The sequence below is a fragment of the Hipposideros armiger genome, unplaced genomic scaffold (assembly GCF_001890085.2).
Source record: "Hipposideros armiger isolate ML-2016 unplaced genomic scaffold, ASM189008v1 scaffold_127, whole genome shotgun sequence".
NCBI lineage: Eukaryota > Metazoa > Chordata > Mammalia > Chiroptera > Hipposideridae > Hipposideros > Hipposideros armiger.
The window spans coordinates 2,249,446-2,272,362 of record NW_017731477.1 but is presented as its reverse complement, the minus strand read 5'-3'; the positions used below and the strand labels follow the sequence as shown (position 1 = coordinate 2,272,362).

Sequence of the window (22,917 nt, the reverse complement as noted above, 5' to 3'; positions counted from 1 at the left end):
CATTTTATGTGAGGTAATAGCACTTTAACACAAGCAAAGTTCTTTTCACTTAAAACAATAGAATTCTAGAACTTATAAAATATTTTTAAATTCAAATAAGTTTTATTATGAAAGAAATATATGTACCATCACTATCAATAATTGAGTTAATTTTACAAGTGTAAGTGTAAATTTATACATACATGTGAAATGCAGTGCAAAAAAACTAGTGAGAAAATTCAGTTCCAAGATGATTTTTTTCTGTTAGTCTCAGTTGAAAAATCTAAGAAAAAATCTTACAAATATGTGAGACTGTAGTAAAACAATCAGGAAGAGTAAACTTGTTGTTACAAATTAGGGAAGTGGGAAGTGAAAAAGAAATTTACTTCCCATTCTTTTGTGAATGGTACCTTATACTTTTACAGCATTTTCCTTTTCAGACCTATTATTTTAACTGGTTTATTCTATACAAGTAAGTATGGTTTAAATTCTTGTATCTCCTGTATCAGATTGTGTATTCTAATCAAATTAAAAACATTGAGAGCAGGGATGCTGTTCTCAGATACCCACTTTCCCATGTTGCCTTTACCTCTTCTCTGCTATTAATGCTCTAACACTTTGAGTAGTCAAATCAGACTTCCATTTTAGTTAAGTTATGACTTATAAAATGGTCTTTTTAGTAGTTGTGTATAGTGAATAAAACATAACTGTTCTCTAATCTCATTCCAGTTCATTTAGTTTTAATGATAATCCAGTTGATATTTCAAGCAGCAGCTACATCATGTTCTGTATTTAGGCACGGTGCTGTGTGCTGGGGAGAGACAGTGATCCCTGCCCTTCGTGCATCTTACAGGCTGAAGGAGAATATAGATAATTAAAATAAGTTGTGATGAATTTTAAAAGAAGTACAGGCTATTGCATGGGGGAATATCTAGTGATGTTTTGAACCTTTCCAGAGGATGGAGAAAGGCCTTCCCGAGGAAGTAACAGTGAAGGATGAGTAGATTAGAAGGGATAGTGAAAGAGATCGGGAATTGTTATAGATAGAAGAGCATGCACACAGGCTGACGGTAAGAGCTAGCACTTAGTGTAAGGAAATAGGTTTTGTATAGCTGGAACAGAAAGTGCAAGGAGAACAGTGCTAAGGCACCATAAGTTCTGTGAGGACTGGGATGGTTCCTGCCTTACCATTTTGAATCTTACTACTTGATTCTCAGCTCTCACAAAGATGTTAGTATTATACATCATCAATACACATCTGTTCCAAGAGGTGGGAGAGTTGTGTTAGGGCCACACTGGGAAAGGTATACGCAGTGTTAAAGGAGTTTAGACTTTATCCCTGTGGGTTTTAAATAGGTAACGACATGACCAAATTTGCAATATACAGAGGTCATCCAACTGTATAAGAATGGATTGGAGAAAAGTGGAGAAAAATCCAACAGGAAGACAAATTAGAAAATGGATTGAGTTAATCCAGATCAAAAATAATGGCAATGAAAAGTGGAGAAAAGATGAATTTGAGAGATGATTAGGAGGAAGAATATCATAGAACAAAGCAAAGTTTTTGCTTTGAACTTTGTTAAAACTTTTTAAATAGGCACTCTTTCTATTTTTTTATAGCCATGAACCATCTTAATGGACAGAAAATGTATGGAAAAATTATTCGTGTTACTCTATCTAAACATCAGACTGTACAACTACCTCGAGAAGGACTTGATGATCAAGGGCTCACAAAGGATTTTGGTAATTCCCCACTGCATCGTTTTAAGAAACCTGGATCCAAAAATTTTCAGAACATTTTTCCTCCTTCTGCAACCCTTCACTTATCCAATATCCCGTAAGTATTAAAGCTGGAGTTTATTAAGGATGCACGTTTTAGGTCTAAAATATAAACTGTATTATTAATTTTTACTCTTTGTTTCCATCCAATTTTCCTAGTCCTTCAGTAGCAGAAGAGGATCTACGAACACTGTTTGCTAACACTGGGGGCACTGTGAAAGCATTTAAGTTTTTTCAGTAAGCAAGCTTTCTTGTCTTTAAATTAGTCACTGGATAGAAATAAAAGTTCTCTTCAAGTAGTTTTTGTTATTTTTGTTTATAGAAATTTTTGATTCTGGAATGGGCAAAATTCAAGTATTTAAGCCTTTTCTAAGCCTTTTCTAATTTTTGTGAAGTATCTAATTTTATAATTTTGTTTCAGAAGAGATCACAAAATGGCTCTTCTTCAGATGGCAACAGTGGAAGAAGCTATCCAGGCCTTGATTGATCTTCATAATTATAACCTTGGTGAAAACCATCATCTGAGAGTGTCTTTCTCCAAGTCCACAATTTAAACAGGGGGATGAAGATAGGAGGTGAATCACATTGTTTGGTGTCATCACCTATTGACTGTTCAGAATAGTCGGGACCAGAGTTTGATTTTTTCTTGTTTCTTTGTTTTTTGTTTTTTTTTTTCATGCTGTTATCATTCCTTGGTTCAAAAATGAAATGGCATATGTAAAGGCAGAGTTATTAACTGCTGTATTTCATCTGTTCTATAGGGAAGCCATTTTTATTGTCTGTTTAAAATTTCAGTTTAATTTTCTTTTTCAACTTAGTTGACATACGTGCCTTAAAAGGAAAACTAGTGTTGCTATTGTGCATTTACTAGAAAAAAGGAATTGGTTGTCTAGGGCACATTGTTATATGGGAATTACAATATGTTTAGGCAGGGGTGTGTAAAAAGGTTAAGTTTTTGTTTCTCCTGCTTGGAACTTATTTTGAATTATTGGCTTGTCACATTTCTTTATTTAATCAAATAAGATACAGGATATTGAGAGAATAAAGCAGCATTTTTTAGTTTTTACTACCTTAGGCTTTATTGCTTTAAAAAAAACATTGGCCTTTTGTATCTCACAATTCTGGTCTAGATTCAGTTATGAATGTAGGCATTAGTTAAAATTAACAAGATGCAGAGTATTAATTTCTTAAGACAACAAAGTGATTTCTGTAAGTTTGAGCCCTATGTGGAAAGCATTGTGGAATCTTAACCTTTTTGTACACACTCTTGTGGGACGTATCACATAAATGTCAGCACTAAGTAATGTCTTGTTTGTGGCTGAATATTTTTCGTAGATGTTTTTGAAGTTGACATGACTTATGTGCATTTAAATATATATTGCCATCCTTAGTTTGTAATTAAGATTTGGAATATGGTTGTGGATTTCTGAGCATGTGAAGACTGGTCTAGCTAGTTCAGGAACTGGTGCATGTATTTTTCAAAGATAAAGAAAGTGTACTGCAAAAATTTGCAGGAAGATTAATTTTGTGGCAGTTTTCTAAAACTGACAACCAGGTGGGACCAAAGTTTATGTGCCTTTAGTCTTAATTTACCTTGCATTGTAATATTCAGTTTTAATAAATCTTCAAAATATTTTGTATTTAGGAATAATCTGACTTTAATAAAAACATGGCTCAGAATCTACAGGTCAAATTACTTTGAACAGTTCTTGTCAATCTGAATTGTTGATTCTGTTTAAATGACCAATACTTTTTTGAAATTGATGTACTTAGTTTCAAGATTCATAGATTCTGTTATCTATGTAGACAGAATGGTCATGTATATTTTCTATTAGTTGAGTTTTTACATCTTTAGAAATGTAAAATTCAGTATAGTTTGAAAGCGGCACAATTAAAAATTAATTTTCTAACAAAGTTGGGAGGTTTGATGGTTGTTTAATTTCCTTTTGTGTGTACTCTGCTTACCTCTGTAGCATGCTCAATAAACACTTCTGTAGCTCTGTATTCACCTTCTGTCTTTCTCTGCTGCCTTTTCTCTCTCCTCTTTGTTTTCACTCCACTGTGCTTCTGAATTCATGTTTATTCTCTGCCAGGGTGGGAAAGGAGTAATATTACAGTTACATGGCTTTATTCCATAAATAAACCGAGATGCTGTGAAAATATACCAGCGGGTTTTTTTTAATTTAAAAGATGGTGACTGCTTCCTAAGGAGGACACAGAATTAACATTTCCCACCCTGTTATAATCTGCTTTAAAGACAGACCTTTTATTGTAGCTCGTTAGTTCTCTCTATCTCTTTTGTTGTTGTTGTTGTTTTTCCAGTAGATTATTGCAGTAATAGATCTTTCGGATTTGCCATGCTCTCTTGCTGCAGTTTCATCTTTCATCTTTTGTGTCTGCTAAAGATCTACTAATCTTAGACAACCAAGTTTTAACAAAGATGATGTTACGGGGAAGAAACAGTAACATGTCCTCTGCTTTTGCCTTGGGTGGGAAGACATACATACATGTATTTAAAAACTTAGGGGTAATCTGTGATGACTACTTTTTAAAGGATTCTGATTAGGGTGCTATTTGTATTACTCAGAATATTTTAGGTCACTTTTTTCAAACATGTATATTGGTGTCAGAGTTCGTTCTGACAGGCTCTTTTCCTTAGGTTTGTTCTGTTATAACTGACAATGCAAACTGAGTGAGTATGTTTTCGGAGGGAGTAGATAGAGGTCTCTACCTCCTTAAGCAAAGATCAGAGAAATGGGTACGGAATTATTTAGTGAAATTGAGATAACATAGGTGTTTCTGTTTCAGCTAACTGGGAAATTTGATAGTAGAAATTCTAAATTTTTATAGTTATTCTTCACTCTCCTAAATACATTTATTCCCTTTAAGTTAATCTCTTCAGATTTTGCAAATAAAAGTATAAAGATTGAAGAGTGTCAGATTACTCACATTGACAAAAGTACTCAAATATGCAGAAAAAGAAACATGATGAACACCTATGCACTTACTACTATTTCACCACCTAATACTTTTTGTACTCATGACATTTAACCAGTTCTAAGGGTTTTTGGTTTTTTTTAATCAATTTCTTTTCAATAAATAGTTGTTTGAGTCTCAGGTTTCTCCCGAGGTAAATATGTAAAAGGTAAAAAAGGATCTATTGTTAGTATTTCTAAATATGTGTGAGATCCTTAAATACAAACGCATCCTTTCTAGTTTCACATTATACCCACCCTACTTGCAACTTCCTCCCATTTCAGTGGAAAGTATTTCGCATCTTTGTTTTCATCCCCTTATTTGGTGTTAATGTTGTGTAGGATTTTTTAGTCAAGGAATTTTAACTTTTTATTATGAAAGGTTTCAAACACACAAAAAATAGAAAACTAACAAACCCCCACATTCAGCTTGAGTTACCAATTTATAACCTTTCTTGTTTCCTCCACCCACTACTCATCTCCCATATTACTGCAAATCCCTGACATATGTCATCATCAGACTTCCTGGCATATTTTCCTTACAGTGTTTTATTCATGATCCTCGTCGCTCCTCTGGGCAGGCCTAGATTATCAGCAGCAAAATTTCTTCAGATCCTAGAACCTTGCCATTCAAAATGTAGTCCCGAGACCAGCGGCAGTTAGTATCACCTGGGAGCTTATTAAAAACTCAGTCTCTGGCCCCATTTCTGACCTGTTGAATCTACATTTTGACAGGATTGGCAGGTGAGATCCATTTGGACAGTTAAGTTGGAGAAGCACACTAGTAAACCTTTTTCAGTTCTATGAAAATCAGCTTAAAAGTTATTTTTTCCTGAGTGAAAATTATTTAAATTCAAACATATGTATTGTTTATAACACCAAAATAATTGTAGAACTAAAGAGGATCATATATATATATATATATATATATATTATACACATATATATTACATATATATTATACATATATATATTACATATATATTATACATATATATATATTATACACTATATACGTGTATAGTTTCTAAATTCTTGTTTTAAATATGAACAGACCTAGAGAGATCAAATGAATAGTTTAGCTACATATGTATAGTGATTTCCCTATAATTAAAATATAGCTCCCTGGGTCTCCAGTCCAGTCAGCCAGTGTCTTACATTAAATAAGGGAAATAGAGACTTGCTGTTATTTATAAATTAAAACTAATATATACAAGTTAATAGGTAGTAACAAATCAATATGATTTTTTATTTAATACTAAATATCAAATTTAGCCTGACGGAAAGACCTTACAAGTGAATTGATTTTTTTTAAATGACTGTAAATGAACACTCTTAAGCCCTGACTCTTACCATATAATAAAATGATGCCCTTGGGTCATTTTAGTAAATAGACAGCTTTCCTATGCACTGAACATTTCTTCAATCCCTTTCCGCACTCGGATAGCACAGTTAATATAGTTGAAATACTTGAGCCTTGCTGAGTGATGACAGATACTCTCTAAGAGTTAGCTGCAGTATAAGTACACATTTAGCTGTGCCATAGTATCCCTTCAGGGGCTATGACCCATATCCTTACCATAGATTTTAATGTTCTTGTGTCTAGCGGTTTTCTCTATTCTGCTTAATACCCCCATTGCTGTCTCTAAACCTTGTTGCTGCTTAAGCTACCCATCACTTATGCTGTTTATTTCTCTCTTCATTTTTCTTCTACCTTCTCTTCAATTAAGTTCCTTGCTGCTGTGACATTTTTTATAACCATAACCAATTAGGTTTTTCTTTCACGAATGGACAAATGATAGTGCATTGTAGTTAATATTCAGATGTTTTGCTATTTTTGTCTGGTTCAGCTTAAAATCCTTTCACCTTTTTGTCTTTTTAATTTTTTGTGTTTTAACTTTTGGGATTATAATAATTCCAAGTGGTTGAAATCACTAGTAGAACTCTTCAGAAATCTGAAGCATTCATGTGTGTGATCACCAGTGTGTTCAACTGTAGTGGAAGGGAAATTTGTTAAATGGTTGGGTATTGAAGAGCTCCTTTAAGGAGACTTAAAATTCTAAAAGGTGATTCCGATTCATTTAGTCATGATTCCTAGAAAGTAAAGTGCGTATGTTCAAAGGAATAATTAATATTTTTAAGAAATGTAAGTAAAAGAGCTCTAAGGGGAGTACAGTAAGATTGCTGTAGTTTCTTTACTAAATTTGGAATTTCTAATGTATAAATATAGTATATTATAAATACCTTTTATTCTGGAAGAAGCATAGGCGTTGACATTAGACTAAACTGTATTGAAACCCAATAAGTTACCTAGTGGCTTCCCTTACATGTAAGACCTTTAAAGGCTTCCATTTTCTCATCTACCTCATGTTCACTCTGAGGTTTATGTGAAATACAGCACCATTCCATTAGTACATTTTCTTTTCCCTTGCTTGGGGAAGAGCATTGGCATTCCATTTATGGAAGTTCTTTCCCCTAAATAGGAATTTAGACCTCTTATTCAAAAGATACTTATTGAATACTTGCTATGTGCATTGTGGGGAATACTAAGATAAAGAGTACAGTCAGTCCTTGTATAACACTTAATTTGAATATGCAAATTTGTTCCAACATGTTTGATACATTAGGGAACAATTTAAACATTACATGAATTTTACATTGATACACAGTTTCATCATGAGAAACACTGATGAAAGCAGAGAACGGCACCCAGCTGAAGTGGGCTGTGTAGAAACACAAAATACACCCATGTACACACTTCAAACATCTATTAGCTACTTCAGTCCTCCACATCATGTTAGCCACACTTACCCACATCAGAAATTAACTTCCTGTCCAATTTCAGATAACCCTCCCAAACACTTCGCAGCAGTAACTTAAAAGCTGCAATACTTACAACAAGCAAACATCAGGTCTTTTGCAAGATACTTTATAGCTGTATTCATTTCTAACCATTTTACATGTAAAACTAGGCTGACACTTTTTTGTTTCTGTTTTTGTGTCACTGCTGAAGTTTTTGAGTGGTGTGCCCCAACCCCATTTTTTCCCATAAGCTCAGTGGGCTTTATTGTGTTAATTTGCATAGTGGGGCAGTTTTTAGAAATGCTTAAGTTGTGTTATAGAACTGACCGTCTACATTCAAGGAATGTCTACTAGTCTAATTCACATTATGTGACACTGGACATCAGAAAACAGTCTGAATTTGGGCACCACCATTACTGATCAGGATAGCTTGAGCAAGGCACGTTAATTATCTGAGCCTATTTTCTCATCAATGTCCCTTGTGTCTTAACAGGGTCATTTTTAGTTTCAAACACAATTTCTGTAAGCACTTTTTAAACCACTGTACATACATAGTTTTGGGAATGTCTGTAGTGGTACAAATTCACCTTTTAGACCAATTTTAAGGTGATGTAATCACAAAATTTTTCTGAGTGAATGGAGATCGTTTTCAACCTCAAAGCCCATGTTCTTTTTTCTCTACACCACAATGAATAACACAATGTACATAATTTATTCTGATTATTCCTTTGACTTAATTTTTAAAATAAGTTATTTGCAAATATTTATAAAATTACAAGAGAAATAAAGATGTAGATTTGTTTTAAAGATTGTCACTATGAAATATCCAGTATTAATGCTTTCAAATGAAATACTAGACCCTGAAACGATGGATTTCTATCAACTAGAATCTTAATTTTTACAAGGTTTACACTTTATTTGCTATATTTTATTTGCAGTCTACTTTTAACCTCTTGAGAATTCATTCATTCTTTCATCTAACAAATATCACAAGCTAACTGCCAGTTTAGATACTGCAAAATAGCAAATAAAACACAGTTCCTATCGTGCGGTGTTCTGTCTGGTGTGAGATTAGTAAAGCAACTACTTGATAAGTTTTGTGGAGAAACTACTGGGTACTATTGTAGGATGCTCAACCTTTATCCGTTAGGAGAGGATTCTTGGAGGTAAAGTTCGCTGGGTTGGAGGGAGAGGGGAAGAAGGGAATTGTAGACAGAATGTTAAAGCAATGATACCTGACTCAAGGTTGTGGCACCCTGGAGAAACTAAAAGTTCAGCATGGCTCGGCCATAGACGACGAGACAAAGAAAGGCTAGAGAAATGTGTTTCGATGGAAAGAGGCCAGATCATTGGCCATGCTAACACATTTGGACTCTATTCTAATATAATCAGTGGTTTTTAAGCACAACTATTGGTAAAATGGATTTAAGAGAGGAGGGAACAGCATTGACATGACAAATGCTGGTAATTGACCCTGTTTATTAAAATAATCATTTTAAATATAAAGGTTTTTTCTAGTTCTAAAACAACGAACACAAATTTTAAGTCTATTTAAACTTAGCTAACATCTAAGAACCTCAAACAAAACTTGAGGTAACTCAAGTAACTTGGGTTGAACGCCTTTAAAAGGCAGACACATACTGTAGGGCTGCATTATCCTCTGACAATATAAAACCCATGACCATGCTGCTTTATCAGGGTTAGACAAAGCCATGGGAACAGACATATTACATGGTTTTGGATTGTTCTTTTTTATAGTAATTAAAAATATTTTCCTGTTAAATATGTCCATATCATTAGAAGAACACAAACCTTGTAAGTTACGTGATTTAAAATGAAATTTCAAAGCCATTTTAGCCACTGCTTTTAGGGCCATTTCAGGCTGTGGTTCAAGACCCCATTAGGAATACAAGTTCACTCTCCTGTGCTGTGAAGGCTGCTGTGTTGGCTTGAGAATTCTGAGTACCCCTACTCGTAAGTAATAGAGAAATTTTAATCTGAAATGTCAATTTTGTTGAGTCAAAATCAATGTAGATGAACAAAGACCCCTTTATAAAAATGTAACCATGTTTTTTAAATCAAAGTTTCACAGTAATTCTAAGTATTACTTGCTAATAAGAAAAAAGTGTTAACCATAATTTATCTTTTAGCTACTTCCAGTAGAATTATACTTGCAATGCATTCATGAGTTTACAACCACACACAAAACTAATGATTGAAAATTAGCCTCTAAAATGGCCTCTAAATTTGCTACTTCAGCTTATTTTGTATACAAAAGCCATACGTAATTGAATTTAATGAGAATTATTTGAAGTCAAGTAGACAAGATGTCTGTGGGAATATTGAACTTTAGAATATACAGAATAAATAGAATTTACAAAAATAGTTGTTCCCCTCATCACTGAATCACTGTGTTTAACCTAGAACTCTAGAGGTTCCTTACCTATGTGTTCTCTCTCCCTCAAGTATATTCTTTTTCTGTGTCTCTTCATTGTTTTTTATTCATCATTCTTAACCAGGATGATGTATGGAGTTGATATCCAGGTCAAATCCCAGTTTAGAAACTCCAAAACTATCACATTTTTTGACACTTACTTTAAATGAATTGTTACTGAGCGATGTGATTTGGTTGTAATTAGTTTAATAGTGCTTGACCTAAGGAGATCAAAGAACTCTCATCTTTTTCATTCTATGTGTAATTACTACTTAAATTTTAGACCATCTTTGTCTAATAAATGCAAAATAATTTGCAAAATTAATCTAAATTTTGTTTTCATTTGTCATCTCACTATTTTTACTAAATTCTAAATCTGACCATGATATACACAGTTACTAGTATAATAATAGTACAGAAGAGTTTTTGTTTTTTCAAGACTAGTTGGAATGTCTGCTTGTTGGGGTTGGAGACCTGAAGTGTGTGGTTCCTTATAGATTAGTTGAAGCATTGGTAGGAAATGTTACAGTTTATAAAATGAGACAGAAAGAAGCAGCAAAGTAACAAAATTTCTGAAAGAACACAAACATGGTTAGGTGTGTCCTTTTCCTCTTCTGTATGTATACTCAACAATCAGCACTTCATGCAGAGAGATCTGGAACCATGGGTGAACCCTTTTCTTTGGGGAAGCATGTATTCTCTAAAAACCTAAATCTGTAGTTTTATTTGCTGTGATAAAGACATGATCAAAATCAAACGACCTAATTTAGATTTGTTAGATTTGCAGTACCAGAAGAAGAAATACTCCCTTTAATTTGTCTGTACAACCCACACTAAAAGCCAACTATGTTGTGTCCCTCAGTCGAAGATGAAGAAAAGATCTTCATTGAATATTATCCTTCTTGGTCCTGGTCACTTACCTGTATAACTCATCCCTGACACTATTTTACGTTACTTAACATTTCTTCTGTCCTTTAGATGTAAATCTTGTACATTTTTATCATAAGATCTAAATGCATTTTTGCATTAGAGAACCAGAACTTTCAGCTGTCCTCCATCTTTCTCCTACTGGGTGAGCAGAAGAACATGTTTTCTTTTTTCAGATAATGGGGAGTTCAGAAAAGTTTCAGGAAATGTTACACATGTTGGAGCAAGGGTAACAGGAAACACATATCTGATGTCCAGCAAGTAATAGCTAGAATTCAAAGAATATTGAATATGCTAATAATGCTCACATGCTGAACTCGGTATGCATTTGTACATTCAGTTCCTGTGGCAATAGTGTGAGGCAAATGTTTTTGATATTAGGGCAAATGAGGCTCAGATATTACTACCAAAGTCACATGTTGTAAACACTAATCCACTACCATCTAGCCTGCAGACTTTTAGTGAGAACACTATTATATGCCTCCATAGATATGCAGTTTTCTTTTGACACGTTTATTCTTATCCTGTCTTATTGTCCTGTCTACCTCAGGCTCAAGGGTTCAGAGCCAAGCGATGGGACAAATAAATACAAAACTAGGCTCATTTTCCAGTGAGAGTGCGTTATCAGAGACAAGGTGAGGGTACGCTTTGCTATTGAATCTCATAAGTTGGGTATTTGGTTTTATTGACATCAGTGCACTAAGGCCTCATCCACTCAGTTTCTGAGAACACTGGCCTCCATTTCCACCAAGGACTTATTCTTGGAGTGGCTTCCACATCTCCGGATCTGACTTCATTTTCCAGGGCCTTTGCCGACACTAGCTTATAGAATAGCCCTCCATTCAACTTCTGTCACTTTCTTGGGTTTCAGCACATTAATAATAGCTAGTAACTAAGAATTGCTGTGTGCAGGCTCTACACAAAAGATGCACTTTATATAATTTCCAGTCACAGAGTCGGTAAGTGGTGAAGCTAGAAGTGGAGCTTAAGAAGCCTATCTCTAGAACCTGGGCTCTTATCTGCTGCACCTATGCTTTTTGTAACATTTGAGTCAAGTCCATTCCTTGATCACTGCCCAAAAGGTAAGTTTCTCATTTACCACCCACCGTATACCCATCCTCCCGTTTTCCGTGCTTTCGCTTCTGTGCCAGCTTCCCACCGCCACTCTCTCCTCGCCTTCTGCACTGGATTTATGGAAACCTTGCTCCTCACTCCGTGGTAAACAAAGCCCGTAGGGCGTTCCTAGAATGTGCTTTCCACTTTCTTAACTAAAACCTGATTCTTCTCATTCCATGTGTCCCACATGGTCAGAAAGCAGGGCATGCCCTTCTCTCTGAACTGCCCCCCTCTAGCCCCTGCTTACAGGTAAACATGACTACAGTGAAGCGTGTGCATGCGACGGCCTCCTGCCTGCTTTCATCTCTGCAATGTAACAACCTCCTGCGTCCTCCACATTCATTGAAGGCTTTTCACACCTGGTTTCTTTTTCTCTCATCCTCCAAGTACTGACATGTCCTGATTGATTTCCTGTCCAAGCTTACGACATATGGAATATATTCTTTAGGAGAGAGTTTCTTTCTCTCCTTCCCATGGCAATATCTGATCTTTGTATCTTTCAGAACTGCTTTACCTCTGAAAATTTGAACTTCTGGGGAATTTGAACAACAAACATCTTGGGAATTTTTGTCCTCGGCTGTATCCCCAGTACCTAAAACAGTATTTGGCATATAAGTGCTTAATACCTATTAGATTCATGAAACAACTTTAAATTTCTCAATCTCTTATAGTATCTGGTTTTTGAAAGCAGGAAGAGCTGTGTTCCTTGATTCTTCCCAATTCTACCTACTCTAAAACCCAGCACTATCATCTGAACCACTCACTAAAATCTATTTCCTTTGTACCTGTATACATGTCACATCCGCCCAACGAATCCCAACCCAGATCAATATCAAAAATCTATTATGTATTTGTTTGAATTGCTAAGTACAGATGAACAAAATCTTACACTTGCAGATCAGCTCAACTCATCTGAGTCATTTTTAAATCATTTTTATGATCAAGGTCAATTCCCTTTTGCTATTTGCCGTAGCCTATATATACATATTTCCAACATTACCACTAGCAGACAGAGACCACAGAACATAACTTTTTGTATGCTTTTGTCCTCCCTTCTGTAGTGTTCATTGCTTCTTTCCTAGCCTGCTGATGGGTGCTTAAATTACTGAATTGTGTTCCTGGAACCCTTCCCTGATTTCTCAGCCTCGACTTGGTCATTTGTCTCCACTAACAAACTGTATATCTGTATCACTGCACTTGCCAAATCTGTTCAAGCAAAAATTGCTAAAATGACCCACAATCTAGGGAAGAAAACAACTATATTGCCATAATTATAATAGAGATATATAACTGCTATGAGAGCACATGGGAAGGATAAACGAATGCCACAGAGGAAGTGCTATTTAATCAGAGTATTGAAGGGTAACAGCATTTGCCAGGAGAAATGGATATGGTGGGCATCTTAGGTACAGATTAATGGAAAGAAGAACTTGATGAAATGTAGTATGGGAGATGGGGAGTGGCAAGAAAGAAGACTAGAAAAGTTGGTAAGTTGGCTGTCATGCTGAGTATTTTAGTCTTCCCTATGAGTAGAAATTGTGAATATTTAAACAAGGGCTTCATGTGATCAGATCTGTATTAGATAACGTCGGAATGAGGATGGGTTGCTGTGAAGAGAACCTAGAGGAGCTGAGATCAGGAGGGAAACTCAGGAAACAATGCAGCCAAGCATAACACTGGCTGTGAACTCAGGCAGTGGAAATGGAAAGAATCTGAGAAATATTTCAGATATGGGCTGGGAAACTAAATAAGAGACGGGAAGGAAAAGAAAGTTGATGACTAGAGGGTTACGCTATTTGTATTAAAAATGTAGTACAAGAAGTAGCACTTGGAGTATGGTTTTAGAGCATCAGTTTCTTAAAGAACCATTGGAACATCCACGTAAGTTGTGAAAGCATGTATGGAGCCCAGGAAAGAGATGGAGTGGAGGTAATATCCCGGGAAGCTGTGGCCATACCATATAGAAAATAGTTTACGCAATAGGAGTGGGCAGAAATTTTTACATCATGTTCTTTCAAGTCCTTATCCAAATAGACCGTGTGCTCATTGACGCTGTGATTGAGTCAAATTTTGTATCATTCTAAGCCCAAAAGAGGAAAACGATACTTTCACCACGAATGGGTAATTGATTAAGAGCTTTTTTCCCTTCTTTGTTGTTTTATCTTTAAAGCATTTTTCTGTCTTTGCTTACAACACTGTTCAGCACAGAGTAGTTTAGGAAGTTATTTCTGGGTAGGTGTATAATATAATGAAATTACACCGCAGGGAAAAATTTGCTCTGTGGAACTTACTATATAAATCCAGACAAAGTTTCACTTTAGAAGTATTTCAAGGACAAACTTTTTTTCTGTTAATGCTGCATTATTACTTCTTTCTATTGTTCTGCTTTGAAGCTTAAATATTTGCTAATCAGTAAGGCTACAACATACAAATAGTCCTTAATATGGTTTTCACCAAATGTACAAAAAAAGGCTTAGAAATCAATACTTATTCTTCAATTATATAAATTACTTTTAGATACAGAATCAGAAGAATTACACAATTCTACATCCACACACATACTCTGTGTAGATAGGCTGAATTTATATGTGTAGATACTTATTAAAATTTTATTCCTTTAGCAATGGCACTTTTTTTCCTTTGTATTTCCTCTACCTGGCTTAGTAGGGTTTTTTTCTTCCTCTCTCCCCCAGAGTTCAATAAGCAATTTTCTAAGATGTCCTTGTCAAGTAACATTATGGAAATTATTTGAATATCATTGCTAAGCCAGGTGAGCCATTTAAAAATGTAAATAATTTGCAATACCATGAATTTAGCTGATGAAGAGCAACTGAAATGCTGATTGATTTATTAGAATCTTTTCCTGATTAGTAATTGCTTCAAAATCTGTTTTCTATGGTTCAGCTTATCGTTTTTGTGCTGGTTCTTAATCTATATCTGTATAACTATCAAGTCTAATAAGCATTTCACATCATTAGTTTCTCCATACTTTTCAATCCATTAAAAGGGGGCCAGCAGCTATATATTTCTTACAGCTATTGACTACCCACAGTGCTTAGTTGATACTATTGATCTGATTTATAAAATACTTGAAAGCTTTGCATTGGCCCTCAGCACTGTGTTTTTCCCAGAGTATCATATTTTAAAATATATATTATGACCCCAAAACAACATTCAGTTTCAGATTTTTAGATTCTTCACCTATTCTTTAAAATTACTTTAAAGGAAAATATGTAATCATGACCTTGAGGAATTGGAACTTGAGCTTTATTTGAAATTCACAAGTATGATTATTTCAAGAAGCACTGTCTTAAAGTCTTATTGCTGTAATGAAGCTGCTAGAAATTTTATTTATTCTCAGGTTAAATCTCGGGAAACCTATTTTTTCATAGGAAATGAGTAAGTGCTAAAATACTGCTTTGACTGGTTTCGAGTTTATTCATATAACCCTTGAGAAATGTCAATCAGTCAATCACAGAAGTTTCATTGCCTATTATATTTTTTAGTATAAATTTCAATTTAGTGTTCTTTGAGGCTAATTCTCTATATTGCTACTTTTGTCATGTGTCTATCTTCATTCATCTATAGATACACCAGGAAGTTTGCCAAATCCTACATATCAGATTTTGGTTGTGTGGTATTAATAAAAGGATTTGGGTACAATATATATTAACTCAGATATGTGATTATGGCTGACTTTCAGCCATCTTTTTAACAGATATAAGAGGTAGTACTATGTGCTATGTAAGTATGTTTTCCATTTTGGAATTCATTTGACTATGAAGTTATTTTGACAGTTGTGATTATCACAACCATGATTTACTAATGCCTAATACTTGATGGATCCGTGAAAATGTTAGGACAAATCATTCACCAAAATAAGAACAAAAACATATCTCTTGAAACTATTCACTGGTAGCTCAAAATCTTATGTACTGTTTTTTTTTTAAATCTCTTTGTGATAACAAAAACTCTTCACTTCTGTTAATTTCTCATACTGTAGGTACTTTTTTAAAAAAGAAAGTGTAATTATCTAAAAAATTTATGTGCTGGTATCTGTTACTATTAAAGTACATAATTCATAAATGGATGAAACTAAAATGTTTCAAAAACAGAGGAAATATACCAAAATTGCAAACAAATTAAGATTCCTCTTTGTGTACTGATCTAAATGTTAAGTTGCACCTAGAAGCATGTATACTTTATTTGTTAAATTCTAAACCTTTCCTGATGACCTTATGAAGTACAGGTTAGTTTCATTCCATTTATATTTGATCTGGCAAGAATTTGTGAGGCCTAAAAGACCATTTCTTTGAAATAATACAGTACAAGATCCTACCTAGAGTAAAATTTCAGGGCACTTTTTTCCCCTAGATACTTGTATTAAACTAAGCTTTTTTTCTTTCAATTGATTAGACAAGATATAGTTCAAAAATGATTAATTAAACTTTAAATAAATTCTTAAAAATATTTAGACTTTGTTTATACTGAACTTTGTTTATACAAACAAAACTTTGTAGCCTCTGATTTACTACATTTATTTAGTTCAATTGTTGGGTTTGTTTTTTTTCATCTAGAGAATGTTTATCATAAAAATTCTTGGATTTAAAACTGAAGCTTAATATATAAGAAAAAAAACACTAAAAAGTTAGGAGAGTTACCACTGATTTAAATCTGACTTTGAATAAATAATTTAGCCATTTAGGACATCTATTTTCTCAAGAACAGAATTACTATAATTATTTGATGCAATTGCAGAGAAACTAAAATTTTGCTTCTTGGAAAAATAGGAAATGCTGCACATTTCAAAAAATATTGACAACAAATAATGTTCTTAATGGTAAAGTAATTGACTATCTGATCTGTAGGAAGAAAAAGAACGAAAAAAATTAAGTGGAAGAAAAAAATCACAGTATAGTGGGAAAAACATTGATCTAGATTAGCAGAGCTGAGTTCCTAAAATAAGGAACTAGCTAAGGACTCTGAGCATCAGTGCTTTTACCTTAAAAATCATGGTTGGCCTCAAAGATCTCTACAGGACTTTTAAGATCTAACATCTATGATTTAAGATCATAGGCTTAGAATATGTTAAGTATAAAATGATGATGGGAATAAATACTACTGCAGTTGCTATAAAGAGTGCATTAAATGGGACCCAAATGGAAGTCTGTCCAAAACTTACTGTAAATATCAGCTGTTTAGTGGTGTGTTTTGCCTACTCTGTTAATGTAGTCTTATAATCAGACTTCTCCATTCATACACCTGGGCTTAGGCTTACACCTCAGATTGAGGCCATCATAAGTTTTGGATTTCTAGTCTCACTTGGTCTTCAGTGCCTCCTATCAGTCATTTTAATTTACCTAGATGAACTGCTCCCCTTCTCAGCACATATTACTGAAGCCCCCTACCTAATCAACATGCACACACAAACATCTGGCCGTAACACATACATGCACGCATGTGCTGTTTGGCTTAGTAAAAAATACCACTCCCCTCTCCCTATCCCAACTTGATAATAAAAATAGAGATTATCATGTGAAAACTCTCAACTTCTCCCTGACAATATAATAAGTTCTTTGCAGTCTCAGAAAACATGTTCACCCTATTCAAGGATAATTTCTCTCTGGTCTTCTTCCTGCCCTATGAAGAAGAGAAAATGCCCTATGAAAAACCACCTCTCCCCTCTATCTCTAAATTGTCCCTTTGGATTTCAAAGTCTTCTTAAAAATAGAAGATGGAGGAACAGTTCCAAACTCATTTTACAAGGACAACATTACCCTAGTACCAAAATTAAATGAGGACACTACAAAAAAGGGAAAATTACAGGCCAATATTCCTGGTGAACATAAATACAAAAATCCTCAACAGAATATTAGCAAACCAAATTCAACAATATATTAAAAAGATCATACACCATGATCAAGTGAGATTTATTTCAGGGATGCAAGGATGTTTCAAGATCAACAAATCAATGTGTTACACCACATTAACAAAATGAAGGATAAAAGTCATATGATCTTAAGAAATGTAGAAAAAGCATTTGACAAAATTCAACACCTAATCATGATTAAAAAAAAATGGGTATAGAGGGAATGTACCTCAACATAAAAAATTATATATGACAAACGCATAGCTAACATCATGCTCAATGGTGAAAAGCTGAAAGCTTTTCCTTTCTGATCAGGAACAAGACAAGGATGCTCCATTATTCAACACAGTACTGGAAGTCTTAGCAAAACAACGAGGCAAGAAAAAGAAATTAAAGGCATCCAACTCAGAAGGGAAGGAGTAAAACTGTCTCTATTTGCAGGTGACATGATATTATATATAGAAAACCCTAAAGAATCTACAAAAAAAAATTCAGTAAGGAATACAAAATCAATATATTCAAATCAGTTACATTTTTATACCCTAAGAACTATCAGAAAGAGAAATTAAGAAAATGACCCCACTTAGAATTGTGTCCAAAGAATGAAGTACCTAAGAATAAATTTAACCAAGGAGGTGAAAGATTTGTACACTGAAAACTATAAGACACTGATGAAAGAAATTGAAGACACGAATAAATGGTAAGATATTTTGTGCTCATGGTTGGAATATTTTATTGAAATGTTTGTACTACCTAAATAAATCTATAGATTCAATACAATCCCTATCAAAATTCCAATAGCATTTTTTCACAGAAAGAGAGAAAACAATCCCATAATTTGGATGAAACCACAAAGGACCCTGCTAGCCCAAGCAATCTTAGAAAGAAAAAACTGCAAGCATCGCACTTCCTGATTCTAAACTATGTTACAAAGCTAGAGTAATAAAAACTGTGATATTGGCATAAAAACTCACACATAGATTAATGAAACAGAATGTAGAGCCCAGAAACAAACCCACGCCTGTATAGTCAATTTATGACAAAGGAATCAATAATATACAATGGGGAAAGACAGTGTCTTCAATAAATGGTGTTGGGAAAACATGCAAAAGAATGAAACTGGATCCTATCTTGCACTATACACAAAAATCAACTCAAAATCTGTTAAAGACTTAAATTTAAGACCTAAAACCATAAAACTAAAAGAAGGGGGTAAGCTCCTTGACATTGGTCTTGGCAATGGAAAACAAAAACAAACAGGACTACATCCTATTAAAAAGCTCTGTACAGGGCTGGCCGAGTGGCACGATGGTTAAGAACTGGCTTGGGACGCCAGAGGGCCCAGGTTCGGATCCCACATATGAGGGCCAGTGACACTGCCCTCTACAGCTAAGATGCTGAACAACAGCTCAACCTGAAGCTGGGTTGCCTTGAGTCGCCGGCAACGGCGTAGGCTGCAGCCCCTGTGGCAGTGGGTTGCCATGGGCTACCGTATATAGCCAGCAGCCAGCGTGAGCGGCCAGCAGCTGTAGTGAGCGGCCGTCCAGAAGCCGGCGACTGATCTGCCTTGCCCGGGAAGAGCACAATGATGGTGCAACTTGGGCCAGTGAAGCGACGTCCTCCACAACTAGACTGAAGAACAAAACAACAGCAACTTGTCTGTTCCCCTTCCCCCAATTCCCCAGCACTGTTCCCATCCCCCCAATTCCCCAATAAAAATCTTTAAAAAAAAAAAAAAGAATTTAAAACTTTAAAAAAAAAAAAAACTCTGTACAGCAAAGAAAACCACCAACAAGATGAACAGGCAACCTACAGAAGGGGAGGAAGAATTTGTAAATCTTATATCTGATAAGGGGTTACTATCTAAAATGTATAAAGAACATATATAACTCAATAGCAAAAAAATAAAATCCAATTAATGGGCAGAGGAACTGAATAGACATTCTTCAAAGTGCACATACAGAAGGCCAACAGACACATGAAAAGGTGCTCAACATCACTAATCATCAGGGAAATGCAAGTCAAAACACAATGAGATACCACCTAACACCTGTTAGAATAACTATTATCAAAAAGAGAAAAGTGTTGGTGAGGATGTGGAGGAAAGGGAAAACTTGTGCATCATTGGTGGACGTGTAAATTGGTGCAACCACTATGAAAAAAATGTATGAAGGTTCCTCAAAAAAATAAAAACAAACTATACAACCCAGTAATCCCACTTCTGGGTAAACAAAGGAAATGAAAACAGGTTGTTGAAGAGATATTTGCACTCTCATGTTCATTGAAGCATTATTCACAACAGCCAAGATATGGAAACAACCTTAATATCTGTCAACAGATAAAACATGTTGAGATTCCTGCCCTTTTAGAAACTCGTCCATGAATTACTCTGTCTTCTCTATCTGTAAATTGTCCCTTAGGATTCTGTCTCAGCCTATAAACGTATTCAAATTGCATAAAATAATCTCTCACACACAAACATACATGCCTCTTTGATATATGCCCCTTTCTAACTATAATGTAACCTTACCTCCCCCTTTACATTCACACTGTTTACAGGTGTAATCTACACTCACTGTTTCATGACTTATTGCTTTTTTAGTCAACTGCAGCCTGGCTTCTGTCACCAACATCCCACAGAAACTCCACTCACCAAATCATTAATGGTCATCATTAATGACTTAACTGCCAAATTTACTAGGCAAGTAGTTTACAGACGTCACTGCACTTAATCCTCTAACATCCTATCGAGTGTATATTCTTATCCCAGTTTTGCAGTTGAAGAACTTCACTTCCCGGTAATTCCTCCAGCCCCAGAAGTTAGCCTGATGGGATCAGGTTGAGTCACATGCCAATGCTGAGATAATCGCTATAGTATAGAATGTCTCTGACTGGACAAGTTGGCATGTGCCTTCCTCTGAACCAATCCCAGTAGCCAGGATGTTGATCCTTTGATTGGCCAAGATTGAATCACTTGCTTCAGCCCCTGAAGTCCTAAGCGCATAAAATATGAATAGAGAAATGGTGCTTTCCCAAAGGACATTCTACCACCTTTACATCTGTTGTGATTTTTTTATGCTATAACGTTTTTTGCTATCAAAAAGCTATTTTCTTCCCCTTTTTATAATAGATTTTCTATAAAAACAATCTTCCTTAATTCCAAAAATGTATGAAATGTGTACTATATCTTAGGCATTGCACTAGATCCTAAGGGCACAGTATACAAACAAGACATACATAGCCTTCATTATAATAAGTCAGACAGAAAAAGCTGAGAATATGAGTTCACTGATATGTGGGATATAAAACTGAAAGCAACAAAGGAAAAAGACAAAGAAACAAAAACCCATAGACACAGACAATAGTTTAGTGGTTACCAGAAGGTAAATGGGAGGGTCGGGGGTGGTAGATGAGGGTAAAAGGGATCAAATGTATGGTGATGGAAGGAGGAATGATTCTGGGTGGTCAGTTTTCAATGTGATATATAGATGATGTATTTCAGAATTGTACATTTGAAACCTATGTAACTTTACTAACTGTTGTCACCCCCATAAACTTTAATTTTAAAAAAAAAAGAGCTTATAGTCATCTATATTGGATTGTCAGGGAAGTCATGATGTATATTTTCTGTTTTTCATTGCAAAAATGCATCATGACTTTTCCAACAACCCAATATTTATAACTGTGGTCTTCAGTATTTTTTGTTCATGTACAATACCTCCTAAAAATTTTTTGAAAATGTGCCCCTTAATGTATCTTAAGTTGACATAAAAAATTTCTTGTTATGAATTTGAATAACTACAAAGGATTTCATTTCCAAAATATTATAAATATTATTTTTATAATTAAACTGTATGTTACTTTTAAATAAAACTAATGGAACTCAAAACCCATAATTATTTGATACCCATCATCTTTCATCTAATATCTATTTGTAAAAGCTTTTCTTTGACATTCAAACTTTTACATATGTTCTTCTACTGCTTCACTTTGAATTTTCATTCCTCTTTTTCCAAATATTTGTATCCCACTGATTGCTTCAAATTAGTTTTTCCTTTGCCTTTGCACTTATGATCCATCTTAAATCCATCTCCATTACCTCTTTCTCAAGTTTCCTTTTTCAACTTTCTCTTCTTGCAGTGTCCCCCACACTCCAAAGTGGCTTCTTTCCCTTGGAAAAATACTACTCAGTTTAATGTATTTTTCTTTTCTTAATCCTAGACCTTTGACTCATTTTATGTGTGTCTCTCTCCTATTATGAGACACACATGTCAATGGGTATAGATAAGGGAGCACACTGGAAATCATAAGACACTATATAAATGCAAGGCAGGTTTTATACCCCCAAGCGGGAAGCCATAATTTTTAGAGGAGGCTCTACTGTGGCCATTTCCAAATGGCCACTCTCTATGATATGTATTAAAACTCACGTGGGGTATCTTCAGCTACATGTATAATATACCTTTGGTTATATTAGATTCCCTTGCCATTGTTCAAGACACACTCATTTTTTCCAAGCCAAACCACACTCTGCTGATTTTACTAAACTGTTAATTCATCATTATCTAGTTTCCAAACCTGAAGAAAATGAGCAGAGTGCCCAGGTGACATTGTAGAATTCTCACCTGCCTCCTTTCTTCTGATTCCACCCCAGAAAGAGTGAAATTTCTTTTTCTAAAAGTCACACCAAGGGCTGACCGAGTGGCTCAGTTGGTTAAGAGTTCGCTCAAGATTATGAGCTCTGAGCAACTGTGGTTCAAGTCCCTGCCCGAGCTGAGCTGCCGTTGAGCTGCCAACAGGTGGCAGGATGGCTCAGTTAAAAAAAAAAAAAGTCACACCAAAATTCTTTCCTCAGTTTGAATGGCAGGATACCTACCTTTTGGCATCAACCCATTGAGTTAGTTAGAGAAAGGCCTTCCACATCATGACTCACAGCAGCTTTCATCCCCTGTGAAGCAGGACCCCTCGTGGACCTCTTGCCGTCACAATGAATGCCCCCAGTTACCCCAATGATGGACTGCGTGAGTTTTCTTCCC

The 22,917-nt window shown here is 35.1% G+C and overlaps 1 protein-coding gene across 4 annotated transcripts in view; it reads left to right on the top strand.

Moving 5' to 3' along the window:
• Positions 1-3,920, top strand: part of PTBP2 (polypyrimidine tract binding protein 2) — an 81,470-nt gene extending 77,550 nt beyond the window's left edge. For 2 of the 4 annotated variants that reach the window (XM_019648863.1, XM_019648861.1), the window contains exons 12-14: positions 1,600-1,816; positions 1,918-1,995; positions 2,183-3,920. In XM_019648863.1, coding sequence (XP_019504408.1) covers positions 1,600-1,816; positions 1,918-1,995; positions 2,183-2,312 — 425 coding nt within the window. In that variant the 3' untranslated portion in view covers positions 2,313-3,920. Of the gene's footprint in view, positions 1-1,599; positions 1,817-1,917; positions 1,996-2,179 lie in introns of all 4 variants that reach the window. The other 2 variants (XM_019648862.1, XM_019648860.1) reach the window with 1 other exon arrangement.
• Positions 3,921-22,917: the final 18,997 nt, after the last annotated feature.